Consider the following 16252-nt stretch of genomic DNA (forward strand, 5'->3'; position numbering starts at 1 on the left):
GACAGTGCCTCAGCTCCTCGGCACTTCCCAGCGGCCAAGCTGGCCCGGCAGACCCGCCACCACAGCTTCCAGCACAGCGGCACGACGCCCACGGTAAGCCCAGGCTGCCGAGGCAGCCATGCCACCCCCGCCGGCACCGCGGCTGGGCGCCGCTGAGGGACGCCGCGGCCCCGCCCGCCCCCCGCCGCGCATGCTCCCGCCGCACCGCCCCCGCCTCGGGCTCGGCCTGCCCAGGAAGATTGGGCTCTCGGCGGCCCGTAGTTTCCCTGGCAACCGGCAGGAAGCGTCGCCGGGCGCGCAGCTGCCCGCCCGCCAGGTCAGGGGGTGTCGGTGCGGCCGGCCGGTAGCGCTGGGTCGGGCTGGGCCGGGTCCTGTGTGTCGCCGCCGGGCCCCCTCCTGCAGCCCCACAGGGAGCCCTCGGGGCACTGCGCGGCCGCCCTTCCCGAGGGGCCCGTAAGAAGGGGGAATACCGCTGCCCAGCGGCCCGGCGCTCCCCTCTGGCCGCCTTGATCTGGGCTTTCCCGCGAGCGAGTGGGAGCTGTGGGGAGGGGAGAGGGGCCCGAGGAGGGGCGTGCGGGTCCCTCCTCGTCGTCTCGCTGGGTCTTTTGATGTGGCACGGTGTTCGTGAGCGTCGGTCCGGCGGCTCTGTGGTAACTTGCGGGAGTTTTGCTGTTTGAGCCTCTCGGCGGTTACGGTCCTTGATGCCCCTTCTCTCTTTCTTGCTCTGCCCTAGCTGCACTCCGGGAGAGTTGACACTCACCAGGGTAAGGGAGCAACCTCGCCTTTAAAATCCTGGTTACTTTCATTCCACCTTTCTTAAGTGACTTCTAGAACCCAAACTCCAGGCCGCACTTTTCCTCCTTTGAAAGATGTCTTTTAGAGGTGCTTTTTCTATTTCTATTTAAAGATTTCTGTCCTTTGCCTGAAGTCTGTCATCTGCCAGTAGGATGGTTCACTTCTGTATCAAACCTTGTATGTCACTTGTTTGATTCACAACCATACTTCTGCTGTCTGATCTCTCTACAAATGCGTGTGACTCTCCTAGCTCTTGACTACACAAGAACTTTCATCTTGCTCTGAAGACTGAGACCTCCTTATGAAAAGTCCTTTTTCCGCTCTCTGCCACCTCCTCCTCTGCCAATACATAGGCGTGTTATCTCAGTTGCGTTTTTACAAAACCATTATCACTGTCCTCTACTCCTATCTTTACTTTTGTCCCAAAGGGCTAACATCATTCTTGCCTGTTGTCACACCTTTTGTTGTTTACTTTCTCTGATGGTACAACCAGTGACTTTTCAAATCTATCTAGAATTTGTCGTTAGTTAAAACCTTAGTAAAGTCTTTGGCATGTATCTTGATTACTTCTTGGAAAAGAAAAGAATTTGAATACATCTGAATTACTTCTGAATACTTTTCTGAGAAAAATATTTATGTTGTTATTAGCAAGATGACTGTTCACCTTATGAGCAATTGTACATTTCAAAGGTTGACATTGATAGAACTATTTTGTGATATATAACACTAATATCAAGAACTTCTCTGGTGTTTTTATAGTATAAAACCATTTTGATTCTTATTTTTCTCATAGTTAAAAATGTGTTTTCTAACTCTAATGTGATTAGAGTTTTGTGATAATAAGCTGGCACTTATAAAATCAGTACATTTTCTTTCTATGTTATTGTTTGTCTTTTAGGGCTTCAAATTATTTCTGGTTGTAATGACTTGCATTTTAAAAACAGAATAGTTCCCATAAGTGTCATGTAAGTTTTTGTGTGTTCTGAAGAGACTTAATTGTCTAAATGTAGTATAATAGTTCTTCTTTTAAAAAGACTGTCACTGCAGACAGGCCATATTCTGAAAATGGTAGGAAAGAGAAAACAAGATGTACAGTGGGTGAACTGATTTGAATCACTAGTTCTGATTAAATCATCAGTCAAGAAGTATTGATTTAAACTTTCAATTTTAGTTTTGCTTTGTACTTGTATTTTTGCTAATTTGGTAATCATTATTATATGTTGTTTCTCAACATTCAGTAAAACTTAGGCACCACATTTAATTCTTTCTACAAGTCATAAGGACATAGCATATCTACACAAGTGCTGGGACCTTATCACTTCTTACCAGAAGCAGAAATAATCCTAAAGATTTAGTAATTTAGATAATGACAAAAGTACCTGACTGGAAGTTCTATTTGGAGGGAAGAATTAGAATAACCAAGCTAAACAAGGACTGCATGTACAAGATTCTGGCAGAGATTAGGGCAGGTGGCTTACAGAGCTGAGGGCGTGGAAGTACCGTGGCAAAAAAATCTGCCTCTCTAGTTCATCCTGATCTCAGTATTTGGAATTTAACCATGTTGTTGACAAAAACAGGTGTCATCAACTTGAGAAAGGTGATGGCTGGATGGTAAGCACCCTGCTTATCCTTGTGGCAATGTTTGTTTATGTGTATTATTTAACTGGCTTGCTATTGTTTTCATTTCTATATAGTGTCATTTCTTGTTTACTAAAGGAACGTAATTTCTTATTTACTAATTGTTTTCTCCATCCAGAGTACACCACAGCATAAATTACTGAACATTAATAATATTCAAAACTAGCATTTTCATACTTTATAATTTTATTAACATTTGAAAACCTGTCTTTTCCCAGGAATAATTTATATTATTCATCATAATGTCAAGCTTGGTATGTTAAATAGGCAGTAGACTACTATTTTTATTAGGGACATTTTAACCCAATTACATACATATATAGTAACATGTAGCTGGTGCATTAACATTTAGAAGATATGTGTACCTAAATCACTACTTAAGGATGTACACACAAAGTTATTTTTGCATTCTTTTTAACAAAATACTTTCACTCTTCTTACTGGAATTGGAATTCATTTTCTGTGTTCTTTCTTTGCTGCTTTACATTTCTGTTCTCTTCTCTTATTCATTCTGCTTTGGTTTTTGTTTCCTGAATCTGCTTGCTCTTCTGTTCATTCCTTCATCCTGCCCATTCCTCAGATTGTTACTGCCTTCTGCTGTAACTGTACCCAACCAGCCTATTTCACTCTGGGCTGTTCTGCTGAGCACCATAATGCTGCTCAGATTTCTGTAGGCTACCCAAAAGGCAGACTGTAGCTAATCTCACTTTTGCTGCAGGTCCCAAAGTACAGAAGTGAAGGGGAGCAGCGCAGGATTAGGAAATGTCTGCATTTGAAAGACGGAGTGAAAAGACTCAAAATTATCCCATGCACTGCGTAGGATATATAAGAATAAGCGTTTCTTTTCTAGTACACTTATTCAGATTTTCTTGATTGATTGTTCATGTCAGTCTTTGGACCTGGGAATTCTAACTCTTGATATTCTGTCATATAGGAATGAAAATTATTTTATGTTTCTAATCTTTTTCTGTCCTAGGAAGCAATGTTATAAGGATGTCATCAGGCATCCAAATAAAACCAAAGACTGCAGTACAGAAAAGCAAGACATCTCCTTTGCCACGTTCTCCAGAACCTGCAATTAAACCACAGCCAAAGCCTAGTGACAAGCTGAATCCTAAAACTATTGATCCGGTATGTATAGGTGGTGGGTTTTCTGTTTGTTTGTTTAAAGCAGATCTCTTGTTGGAAGAAATTCCCTTACTTTATGAAATACATGAAGGACATGCTTCTTCTGGTCCTATTTTGTAAATTTAAACTAAACTTTTGTTATTAATCATACATTCCCTAATTTCTAAGCTCAAATGCCTGAGGCATAACGTGTTTATTACTTTTTTTAAAAAGGGGATTTTGGTACAATTGTGGCTTGGATGGTAACTTTTTTATTTTCTATGTACTTTTGCCCTAAAAAGAGATTTAGAGCTAAGAGTTAAAAAAGGTTGGGGGTTTTTGGTGTAGTTATAAATTTTGGCACCTGCTGCTTTAAAGGAACTGATCTCAGTTATGCAATGAAACCAAGAATCAGGTAGCATCCTGAAGATCTTCAAGACCTCATAAAATCTAGCAAATTAATTGCTAGTGAACATTACTTGAAACTCCCAAGTACTGTGAATACATAGTACTTTGGGAAGAATTTGGCTTCTCAGGAGAAGACTGATGAAAGGAGTTGTTTATTTCACGGAAGTCCTGCGCGTGCAGAACTAGCTTTGAGTGGGTGAGTTATAGCTCACCACTGGGCCATATCAGCCAAATAATTACTAATGTCACAGACTTTTTGGAAAATGAACTAAATGCGGGAGTACTTTGGTGAGATACTAGTTCACCATAAACAGAGGCTGAATACTTTCATGTGGGCATTTTTTTTCTTGAAACCTTTTTGCAAGTAGTGCAATGACTTAATTAAGCCAAGTCATCGTCAAATCATGCACACAATTTTAACAATGTTAATGTAGGTTCAAACACTTGAAAAATAAAAATTAAGATTTCATGGTATTTCCTGCTGTATGCTTTGTGATAAGGTGTTTAATCTGGGAAGTAGCATTGAATGATCATGCTAATAAAGAATATCATAGTTCATATGCATAAGAAGCAGGTATATGATAAAAACCAACTTTCTGCAGGCTTTCCTGCCGTGAAGGTCCTAGTTTCCTTCTCTAGTGAGTCCTTCCTAGATTCTCACCCAGTATGAACCTCCCTGCTGATTTCTAGTGTCCTCATACCATCTTGCCCAACATTTGGTGTTTCTCCCACATCTTGCCACCTTTTACTTTTGTCTCTACTTGGATCAAGATGGAATTGGAGTAAATCTGCCTTCTTCTGCATGTTACCAATATAACAATGATAAGAGCATCAGGAAAGTGAGAGGTCCTTAATCTGTTAAGGAGAGAAGCTGTAAGACTTCAGTGTTAAGATTTGCAAGAGAAAATAGAAAAATAAGGGTATTCCATCAGGAGAGTACTGATTCTACATTATTTATTCATTTTCAAAACTTCCTAGCCAGACAATTCTGAAAAACGGTTTTCTGATAAATGTACCAAATATAGTTTTCCACCCCATATCTGCAGTTCTTTTTTTGATTAGTTTTAGAATCATATGATTTAGAATCATAAGTTCCTTTTTTGGTAAACTGCAGTTTTAACATATTCATAACAGTTATCAAACGTTACTGTTATGAATAAATAATGATTTTGGGTTTTTTTTTTCTGTCCTCACAGTTTGGTACTTATTCTCGACCACCTTCTGCATTTGCTGCTATATACGCTAAAGGTGGCATTCCATGCAGGTGTGTTGGTTTTATTTATTTTTTTACTAAATATATTATGTTTAGGTAGAATTACACAAATTGAAATACATCTATTCGTGTTTGATCTTTTAGTTAGTTTAGTTTGTTTGATTCCATTCATTTCTGAAAAGATTTCTGATACTTAACTCTTTTCAAAGCAGAAAGCAATTTTCCATGTCTCTGAAATTGTCTTCTTTTGGTTCTTTTTTTATGCTATGTTAATACTGAAGCTGCATTTTTAAAGAATAGCTAGGTATTTGCAGATTTGGTTTGCTAAACCTCTTTCATGAAAGAAGTTGATTTCTTCAGGTAATGGTGTTTACTTCTCCCTACTAACAAAGATAATAAAATTAGTGCCATTTTAGTAAGTAGATATCTTGCAGTCTTTTTTTGTCTGAGGTAAGTATTATGACAACATTGTCTTGAATATTCCAATTCTGTAGTTGTCAGCAATATCAGATATTAACAAAACTACTTATAAGTAATAGTTTGTGGTATTTTAAGTTACTTTTGTCTGTTATGTATTTGCCTAGACAATAAGCACTTTAGTGTTTTGTCAATTGGATGCAGAATTACTTAACAAAAATTAAGTAATGATTAATACATGTATATACATGTATAAAATAATCATTAATACATAGCCTTTACATGTATCTTAGGAGTAACTGATGAATTACAATATGATTTTCTTTCAGTTGCAACTGATTTGTTATTTGAGGAAAATGTTTCTTGATATTTATCGAAATAAGTAACTTTGTAAAGGGAGCATCTTCTGTGTCGGTATGAGAGGCATCTATAATTTTTATGATTTTTATTTTCTGATTTCTATGTGATTGGGAGCAGAATTTTGAAAACTGCCATATTTGGGAATTATTATAATTGGACTGTTAAATACCATTGTATGTTTCACTAAGGAGAGCAGTATGTATTGAAATTGTGTATATAACATTATAGTAATATTGCAAACCAATTGGTGACATATTTAAAGTGAATAGTGTTAGCAATAAATTATGTGTTATTATATGTTAATTTGTTAAAACTTTATCCTTTATATAGATTAGTGCATGGCTCAGTAAAGCACAGACTGCAATGGGAATGCCTTCCTGAAACTGTTCCCTTTGATCCTCTTCTTGTAACATTGGCAGAGGTAAACTCAATTTTCTGAATGAAAGTTAATGAAGTTAAGGATACAGGATTTCCTAATTGCAAATGGTATTTTGTAACAAGCTAAGCTAGCTAACTTAGACTCACTTACTAGGGAAATATGAAAAAAACATTTGTGAGGATCTTGTATGAATGAAGATGGTCAAGAATGTTGCCATTTGTAGTTCTTTAGTTAGAGCATTCTGGGCGAGCTAGGTAGAGCTATTTAATCTTCAAGATACTGGCCAAATATGAGACTGCATCTCAGATTCCCAACTGTTGAATGAAGTACTGCAATCTATTTGTGGCTTTGCAGGTTCTTTTATAAACAAAATTGTTTTGATTCTTTTTGTATATAAAGCCTACCTATTGAAGTAAGAGTGCTCTCCTCAGTAAATTGAACTAATACAGTGGAAATAGGATCCTGTAAATAAGTGAAAGAGAAATACTATACATTATGTTCAGGCTTCTGTTTTCTCAGCATCATATGTGACATTTATCACCAAATAAGTTTCAGGAGTCTAAATAAATGTTGAATCCAATGTGGCAGATGGAATAAAGTGCATACTCTAGAGGTGGCTTTTTTTTTTTTTTTTTTCCTTTTTAAGATTAAACAAAGCTGTCAATTCCTAAAGTAACTTAGAGGGCCTATTATGGAAAGGAGAAAGACTTCAGCCATAGGGCTTTATATCTTTGAGTTCTGCCAGTCAGGTCTTCACTAGAAGTGCATATTTGTAACATCTACAAGTTTTTGGTGTTGCAGAGGGGGGTGTGTGGTGAGGGGTGTCTTTCCTTCCACAGTTCACCTTTTTTTTTTTTTTTTTTTCCTTCCCTTCAGGGTACCAAAACCATTTACAAATATAGCCTATTCTTGTTCATGGTCTTGTTGAAAAATTACCTTGGGTAGTTAGATTAAAGGTAATGAAGTACAAATATTGATTGAATTGGCAGTATTCATAATGTGAGTTTTAATATTCAATGTTCCAAAAGAAAAATGAATAAGAATATTCTATGAGCAGAGTTGTACTCAATGGATCCACATGGTGGAGTTAGTGTATTTTATGTTTTGAACTGATGTAACAAAATCTAAACGTGATCTTGCTGCTATGTGGAACTTTTTAATGTGTTTCTGTTTAAAAGAAGGCTCACTATTAAGCAAACATGTTTTACATTTGCAACAGGGTCTAAGAGAGACAAAACATCCCTATACATTTGTTTCAAAGGAGGGTTTTAAAGAATTACTTATGGTTGAAGGTGCTACTGAAAAAGCAATTCCCTTGTTGCCCCGTCTAGTTCCAGTGTTAAAGGCTGCATTGGTATGTCTTACTCTTCATGCAGAGATTTTAATGGGTTTGGTGTTTTTTTTTTTCTTGTGCTGGTGAGGACTGCCTGGAAAATATTAATGTGATAAATCTGTTGCATGGGCTTTTGGTTTGGGGTTTGGGGGGTGGGAATAGTTTCTTTTTCTCATGTTAACTCTGCCTTGGGTTTAGTAGCTAAATATGCCTTTAACTGTAAATTCAGATGGGCAACTCCTTGGACAGCTGTATGACAGTAGCTATGCGCAAATTCTGTGGAAATGTTCTATTAAAGATCTGAATATAAGCAGAAATAAATACATATATTGGTGGTGTTTTTATATATCCACATAATAACACGCAAAAAAAAAAAAATTGATGTGAAGTAAAATGGAGATGTGGGAATAAATAGTCATCTGTTACATTTAAAAATTCAAAACATGCTACAAAGATAAAACAGAATATGCCAATGAGGAAAAGGGAAGAATACAGTTAAAATGTTCGAGGTCATATTCTTCATTTTTAAAATGTTTTTAACTTTTCTACTTCTTCAGAAAATAAAGAGAGGTAAAAGTATTGGCCTCGAAGGTAATATCTTTTGGATTTTTTTCGTATCTTTCAGAGCCCTTTTCTGGTTCAGCTACTTGCTGTCCTTTAATCTAGCTGTGTTTCAGTTCTGGTTTTATAGAGATGGGTGAAAGTTTGAAAATTCTTTGTGATCTCAGATCAGAGGTGTAATAGAAGATCAGAATTGTGTGTTATCAGTATCTTTGGTTTAGTTTGGAAGACAAAATTAGAAAAATTATTCTTGTCTGTTCTTCCAGCTACTGTTATTCGTCTGATAATTTTCATTGTTGCACTGTTTTGGTATAAAGTCTTGTTAAAACTACCACACAAGCAGTCGATGACTTCTAGTTAAAAAAAAAAGTTCAGGGCCCAAATGTCAGAGTGGAAAAATAACTGTTTAAATAAAGGTCAGTATTAGTACAAGAACAAAAGAAATTGTTATGAATCAATTTCTCTGCTAAAGGAAGAGTGAGATAACTAAACCATTAGAGAACTCAGGTATAGAAGAACCTTCCAGTGGGAGTAATAAAGATGACAAAGCACCCTAGAAGTAGATAAGAGCCTGATAATTGCTGGCAGGTGACAGAGCTGTAGGTGGCAGGGGACTAAATTAATTGAGCAAGAAAGTCATTGGCTCCTGTGTTTTTCCAACAAAGACAATTATTGTTATGTATTACATAGAAATTACCCTGAATTCATTACATTTGTAACTAAAATGTTGTCTCCCAGTTTCAACATATCCGCATTTGAAGGGTTCTTTCTAAAATGCTGTGAAGCACTGAAATTGTTGGTGTAGTAAACTGTTTGTTTTGCCTGCCGAATTTTTTATTTCATCAATAATAAATTATTAGTTTCCTTGTCTCAGAAGAAATGCAAGAGTTTCACTGACATTTTGTGGATACTTTTGTTTTCTGCGTTAAAAATATACTTCTGTTTTTAAATGTTACCTCTAGATACTAATATTCAGTCATATTGTACTTGTATTTCTAAACTTGTAACATTATAACAATTAGCAGTTGCACAGAAGTTTTAATTTTTAAAAATACTGTATACAATAATGTAGAGATTGCAGTTCTGAAGAACTTGTGCGTTTGTCTGAATATTACTGACAGGATTTTCTTTTTTCCCCTCTGAAGGCCCATTCGGATGATGAAGTATTCGGAAGGGGATTGGATGCTTTAGTTCAACTGAGTGCTGTTGTTGGCCCATCTCTTAATGATCATCTTAAGCATCTACTCACAAATGTAAGTTTTTAATGCTGTAGTAAAAAATCATCTGTATTTTTATGGTACTTTTGTTGAGAAGTTTACTATAATATTGCACAGATACAATGAAGGACTCCACAGTTCCATGAAAAACGTTACTTCATATATTTCTCTGTGTAAGTCCATCATTCTTTAATAATATGGTGACTTATAAAGTTCTAGCAAGGTCCAAAAACTGTTGGTAACGTAAATTGGAGAATAATGGAAGTGTTGTCTCTACTGTTTAAAAAAGATCCAGCTTCAAGCCTGAGATGAAATAGATGCTATGTTTTGAAGGGAAGTTTATGTTTATTGCAAAATGACTTTTGCATTTTAAGTGTGACTATTTTAAAAAATCTGTGAAAGTTTCAATAGATTAACATAAACAAATATTCCCACTTCTTTCAGATGGGAATTCTGCACAAGGAAGTTTTCATTAAATAAACTTAGAGTGGGATTATAGAAAGTGTTTTCATACTGAGTCCTTCTGTAGACATCCTTCCTCTGTCAGACAGGCTTTTCATGGTTTCGTTTACCCTACTTCCAAAGTGCACTTTTACAGCAAAATAAAAGGACCTTTTAGACATCCAACGCAGAAAAGAGAAATTGCAGTAGTTTTTTTTAAAGTATTTCCTCTATAATAAATCTCTTTGAGTTCACGTGAAAAATGTGTTAACTTTTCATATGGACAGCAGTTTAAGAATTATTTTTTAAGGTTGATACCTCTTTAAAATCTGTTTACTAAAAGAAAAAAAATTAAAATAAGTATCTTTTTGGCTAACAGTTGAGCTTTCTTTGAATTTGAGTTTCTCATCAGTTAACATTTTATTCCTTTTGCCTTGACTGAGTTCCATACTTTGACATCAGTTACAAGCTATAAAGTGATGTTTCTTTTCAGCTTTAATTTTCCAAAGATAAGATGAAATAAAGTAATAAAATAAAATTATATTGGCCTGTTTGCATATATTGTACTATATTGTGCAACAAACCTTTTTATTTTGCTTTTCCAATAGCTTTCAAGGAGATTAATGGACAAGAAATTTAGAGAAAAAATTACTGTTACTTTACAAAAGTTGGAGCAATATGGTGGAAAGGTGAGTTGATCAGATGATTATTCTGTAATCTGCACATTTGAATGCAATTTTGCCAAAACAACTTCCATCTCTGGCTTTCAGATTAAGAACCCCATTCTGAAAACTACTTGTTTTTACATGCCACAACTATTCATATTGCATGAAACACAGGATTTTGCACTGGCAATCAGCAGAGTTGTGTTCCAGTCCATAGTAAAATAGTTGTTTTAGTCTGACGTATTGAGTGGTAATAGAAACGACACTAAATCTACTCTGGGTAATCCATATTCTGCCAGTTAGGTTTTGTTGTCTCCCATTTTTTTGTCTCCCACTTTTCATCTGTATTGTTCATTGTTTTAATCTCTGAGCAGAAAATACAGGAGTATGTCTCAGTAAAATATTCTAAGGGATCCATACCTACATAAGAAGCTGCATGGCTGGACTCTTACAGCACAGCACACCAAGGCCCATTCAGGAGAACTCTTTTGGGGAGCCAGTGTGCATCCATGTGGATCCCTACCCATGATATTTGCTTGGAACATTTTATTGTCCTTGGTGGGAAGCTTATGCAGATTTAGTGGTTAAATGAGATAGTTGCTGTTCTTTCTTAAAAATTCTTCATTTCTCTAGAAAGTCTAAATTTTTTTCCAGGGTTTGAACTGGTGTGACAAATGTGTTAGTTGCTTGGGGTAAGATCCAGGATGCCTAATACAAGTCCTTACTCCAAGTTAGGCATTGCAGCACTTAGAAAGTAGATGCTTATGCTGAGTAAGGCATGTGAGCTTCTTGTACAGACCATAGGGTAGGCTAGATGCCTATGAAGAGTGATCCAGGAATTCACCAAATGGCAACTAGTAAATGGCTTCTGGCCCCTTCTGGAGTACTGACACCTGACTGAGGCTGAATATTTGTCTTGCTTCAATATGCCTGGGATGCAGGCTTCATGTTCCTATTTGTGAGCCTAAATACTTTTCTCAACAGGATTTACTCTTGCTAAAAGATACTTTTTGCTGTTATTGATGATGCCTTCCCATTCCCGCTAATAGCTTATTGTTTAGGTCACTTACTGAGGAAATCAGATACTCACATTCCAGCCCACCTTGATTAACCCAGAGGTTAGATCTGCAATTGCTATAAATCAAAAAAGTGCTTTAAGTAATAGATGGCAGAGTATTCTTCTGCTGAACATTCTGTTGCCATTTTCTGTTGTGGTGTACATTGTGCAGAAAGGAGGAGAGAAGAAAAAAAGAGAGTATTGGCTTGGATATTCATCTAGAAGAGAAAATATTTGCTTTCTTGACCCTATGAACACTTGCATGTATTATATTAAATGGTCATTCGTAAAGAATAGGAATAACCTAAAGAGTAGGGACCATAAATATAGGTCTACCAGTTCTGAGCTTGTGTGCCTTGATCAGTAGGCACCCAAATAATCAGTAGACACCACTTCATTTTTTTTTTGTGTGCTCATATTGATTTAAGGGCAGTAGCAGTGTTCGTATTACAGACTTGACAAACATCACAACAAATAAAGAAGGAGGAGAGTTTTTCATTTATATATAGTGAGACAAGAAAAGGAAAATTACGTCTCATCTTGATGTTCTGAAAATTTAGGTCTAGATAATGTAACTAATCCAGCGACTCATTAACCTCTAATTCTTCTGTCTGTCCCCTGATTTCTTGCAGTCTTACCGGTTTTGTGAGTAGGTCTTTGTGTGTGTCTTTTAAAAATACTCTAATAAGATAAAGCAGAAAACTGGGAAAAACCTCCTAAATTGTGATTACAAGCAATATTATATAATCCAACTAATGAATTTATCAAATTTCTATTCTAAATGAGTTATAATGTATATGATTCTTACTTTTATTGGAAGTTCCTTCCAGAATATCACTCCTCTATTTAAAAATCCTTATTATTTCGTGTCTATATTTATGCCCAGTTTTAGGTATGAGTTTACATATCTCTTCTCTTGGATATTTACTCTCCAGCATTAGTTATCACAATGTTCCATTTTTTCAGTTCATTATTTTCAGCCCTTTTGACAGAAAATTTCTCAGCAAAACTTTTTAGTTTTCTACTGTTTAATAATAACAAAGTAAAAGTTGTGAATTATGCAATTTATAGAGACTATATGAATACTCTCATATGTAGTGCTCATGCTCCTTATTTTGTTTAAATTTGTTTTATTTTCATCAACAGGCAACTGTGGGTATCATCAAATCTAAAATTCCAACCTATTGTTCTGTCTGCTCTTGAACAAGAAAACTGTAGTGATTTGTACTGTAAGGTGAAGTTTGGAAAAAAACTGCCTGTGAACATCACTGACACTTTTTGGGGGTATGATATATTCTCTTAAAATAATCACAATTCTTCAGCATGATGGAGAGTGGGAAAAGTCCTATCAGTTTGTGAATACATAATTATGGAAGACTATTTAAAATAATTCTCTCTGTATTGGCTGCTATTTGCATATGCATTGTGCTTATGATGACATTGACTAACTGGCTATTATTTCAAAAGCAGAGTAAATATTGATTCTTATTTTGTTGTAAATTACAATTTCCTTTAATATATCTGTAGTGCTTAATATGTTTTGTACATGTGTGATGCAAAATAATTTGGCTGTAATTACTTAAATAGTAACTAACTTGGTGTTAAATTACATATGTATACCTGCTTTTGAAACACGTAACTTATTTTGTGCCACAGGCACAGATGGATGCAGATGGGTTCATCAGGACTTACTGGGTTAGACGTAGAACTATGAGGACTCATCTAGACTTCTTGAGAGTCAGCTTTTGAAGGTATGAAGCTGAACGCACTAAACAGGTAGCATATGGTGCAAAACTGAACTTGCCCAGTGCATTCTCAGCACATCGTTTTGAGAAGCTGGAGAGGCTCTGGAGAATACAGTGGAGAGGCATCAGGTTGCTCCATAGAGCCACAGCCCAGGTTTTGCTCAACTAATTAGTTCCAGTTAGCTTTGGGCCTACTGAATGTGAGCAAGATGAAGGAGGCAACTTGGAGTATTTACAACCGTGCTCCCTTTGCACTGAGTTCTGTAATGCCACAGATATGCTTGGGACTAGCTTGTGAAGTCAGCTCCAGACAAGCTAATAAAACTTCTGAACATGGAAGCTATGAAAAAAATATGAGTTAAAGACAATAAAAAGATTGCGGAAGCCAGCTTACCTGGCTGTCAAGCCTTGTAGGGTGCAGCATTTGTCCATGAACGTATTTGAACTTGATTGCAAAATAATTCCTAACAGGACTTGTAATAAATACTGTTCAGTGTTCATGATGTTATGGGTATTTGAGTTACTCTGTGAGGGAGAGCTGACTGAAGTAACAAAATTTGCCATAGAACTTTTTCCCCTGAGGAAAATTCAATTCTGGAGTTCAAAGTTGTTGGAAGGGAGTTTTTGTGTCATCAGAAGATGTTGTTGCATAAGGTATTAAGAAAGTCTGTCATGTGAAAGCAATTTCAGAATTTTTGGAAAATTACCACTGCTTGGCTAAATTAAATTTACTTCCAGACTGTGCTAAGATCTCTGCTGAGATCAGAACTGTGCTAAGTCAAGATCTATGTATTTAAGCTTTTTAAAAAAAATTAATTTTGTTGGCAAAAATGTTTAATTTGAAAAAATACAAGTCTTTGTTTAACAACTCAAAAAATCAATCATGCTGCTTGTTTTTCTTCATGTTTACTTTATTTTTTTTTTTTTACAAAATGTGCACATTTAGTTTACACAAACACGCTACAGCAGATTTCAGGTGTACATGTATTGTACTACTCTTATCCTACACTGGTGATAGCAGAGCAGCCTTCAACATGCCTCTAATGTCCCATCTCTACACCAGAATAGATACCTGATTTATTTTTGCAAAAGAATGCTTGCAACATTCTTTCTACTTCATTAATCCTCTTTCACATTTTCTGCAGCAATGTCACGATGAAGATTGGCCCATCTCTGATAGCATTTCACCTATTTTGAAGTATTGGCATAAACTCTGTGGACAATATGTCTTAAAAATTACATGGATGGGGGGCAGTATTATATTTTAGGTATATACTTTTTTAGAAAAATCTTTCTAGGTTCAGAATTAAAGTAGCTCCAATCTTAATGAAGAAATGATCCTAAAAAAAATGTAATGCATTTATCACATATAGATGATATTATATAGCTGAAGTTTCCACTTTTTTCCTGATTCTGTCTCAGATCTAAAGATATTACAAAAAGCTGAAACAGACGTTAGCCTGTCTAGGAGTCATTATTAGTAGATGTTACTACATAGCGATATTCATTCTGAGCAGTTTCAAAAGAAGTTCATGCCTTTTTCTTCATTAAAAGCAGAAAGACACACACTCATGAAAACAGTGTTAGGATCCAGTTAAGGTTTCTTCATAAAAAATTAAAAGTCAGAAGATCCTTAATTTTAAGCAAAGAACTTTGCAGACGCATCCAAGAAGAATTAGAAATACAGTATGTAGGACTCCTGATATTCATGTCATGGTAAATTAAATGCAGATTTACTAGGTAAGTGTGATTGATAGAAGCTTACTCGTGTTTGTTAGGGAGTAAATCTACCTATAAGCAATTTCTTTTTTTTATTCTATAACAGTTCTTCCTCTCAAGTTATCTATTTTGTTAGGTTTGGGTTTTGTTTTTTTTAAGAGAAAAGCAAGTCAAAGGTAGAAGGCAATTGCAGCAAGATGTGCATTGCACATTGATTATAGCACTTTAACTCAAAGTATTATTCAAAAAATGAGGACTACACCATACAAATGTGAAAAGAAAACACATGGTAATGCCTCTATAAATTAGAAGCTAAGATTTAAGAAATACACTCAAACACCTGGAGCTTAATCCAGTACAAATGAGTAGCAAAACTAAGAGTATTTACTTAATCTCCTTGTGATAGTATCTATTTTATCTAGGGGTTGGAATAAAGCTGCATAATGTCAGGTCTTACTTTGTTTGGGTTTGGAGTAAAAACCTGACTTTTCAGAACAATCTTGTTAACTAAGTAGCCACTGTTGAAATGCTAAATTGTATAATTTAGAAAGGTTTTTTATTGGGAAAAGTTGATAATAAAAAATTTATTTGCATAATACATGTCTCAGTGTAAAGCTGAGTAATTTTATTTATGATAAAGTGGGAAATCCATCTTTTAGATAATGTTGCAGAATAGCTCATATTTGTCCATTAGTTGTAGACCTAATGTCTTCGTTAAATCACATTTTCAAAGAGCTGCATGGATCTCATTATATTCTCATCCTGTAAAAAAGACAACAAAAAACCAAAAATCATACACCATTACAAATGTAGCTGGCCATTATCTATAGTGAAATTGGGTAGAACTAACTGTATTTTAGTTAATGACAACATTATTTTTCAGCTTGTTTGGAGAAATTGTTAGCAGAAAAAGGCTGTTAATGGATCTGCACTTAAATAGATTTTTGTATATATTAATTAAACCAAAACTATTCTGTCAAGCATACAATAGCCTGTTAAGAAAATTAAGTCTGCAATATTTCAGAGCTTCTAAGTTTATATTCAGTATAACAAAATACATATAGACAATAAATACTCAAGGAATAGTTGTTGTATCTGATGTGTGAATCCATACATGAAATTGCTAGTCCTGTCTATCGTACACAGGAGCCTTTTTGCAATTCTAGGGCATCCTATTGCATAGCTAGGGAAGACTCT

General features: G+C 35.8%; 2 protein-coding genes across 7 annotated transcripts in view; one reads left to right on the plus strand and one right to left on the minus strand.

The window, feature by feature from the left end:
- The first annotated feature begins 265 nt into the window (after positions 1 to 265).
- PACRGL (parkin coregulated like) lies at positions 266 to 14197 on the plus strand. Of its 2 annotated transcripts, none has more exons than XM_050896079.1 (8): positions 266 to 316; positions 3410 to 3564; positions 5145 to 5212; positions 6269 to 6359; positions 7537 to 7671; positions 9357 to 9464; positions 10478 to 10558; positions 12738 to 14197. In XM_050896079.1, the coding sequence occupies exons 2-8, from the start codon at positions 3427 to 3429 to the stop codon at positions 12792 to 12794; spliced, it is 678 nt and encodes a 225-aa protein (XP_050752036.1). In that variant the 5' UTR covers positions 266 to 316; positions 3410 to 3426; the 3' UTR covers positions 12795 to 14197. The 2 variants fall into 2 exon arrangements, with proteins under 2 accessions (XP_050752036.1, XP_050752035.1); XM_050896078.1 differs by lacking the exon at positions 266 to 316 and adding an exon at positions 592 to 764.
- A 1418-nt stretch (positions 14198 to 15615) lies between these two features.
- The window catches only part of KCNIP4 (potassium voltage-gated channel interacting protein 4), a 402031-nt gene continuing 401394 nt past the window's right edge, over positions 15616 to 16252 (minus strand). For all 5 annotated transcript variants that reach the window (XM_050896300.1, XM_050896299.1, XM_050896298.1 and 2 more), the window contains one exon: positions 15616 to 15817. In XM_050896300.1, the coding sequence (XP_050752257.1) occupies positions 15770 to 15817 (48 nt within the window). In that variant the 3' untranslated portion in view covers positions 15616 to 15769. The remainder of the gene's footprint in view (positions 15818 to 16252) is intronic.

The sequence above is a fragment of the Gymnogyps californianus genome, chromosome 4 (assembly GCF_018139145.2).
Source record: "Gymnogyps californianus isolate 813 chromosome 4, ASM1813914v2, whole genome shotgun sequence".
In the NCBI taxonomy this organism is placed as follows: Eukaryota; Metazoa; Chordata; class Aves; order Accipitriformes; family Cathartidae; genus Gymnogyps; species Gymnogyps californianus.

Bases quoted from the DNA above. Each gene is read 5' to 3' on its own strand.
- PACRGL (XM_050896079.1), top strand. From the start codon at position 3,427: ATGTCATCAGGCATCCAAATAAAACCAAAGACTGCAGTACAGAAAAGC. The intron at 9,465-10,477 runs GTAAGTTTTTAA...CTTTTCCAATAG, and splicing joins TTAAGCATCTACTCACAAAT to CTTTCAAGGAGATTAATGGA. The intron at 10,559-12,737 runs GTGAGTTGATCA...TTTCATCAACAG, and splicing joins TGGAGCAATATGGTGGAAAG to GCAACTGTGGGTATCATCAA.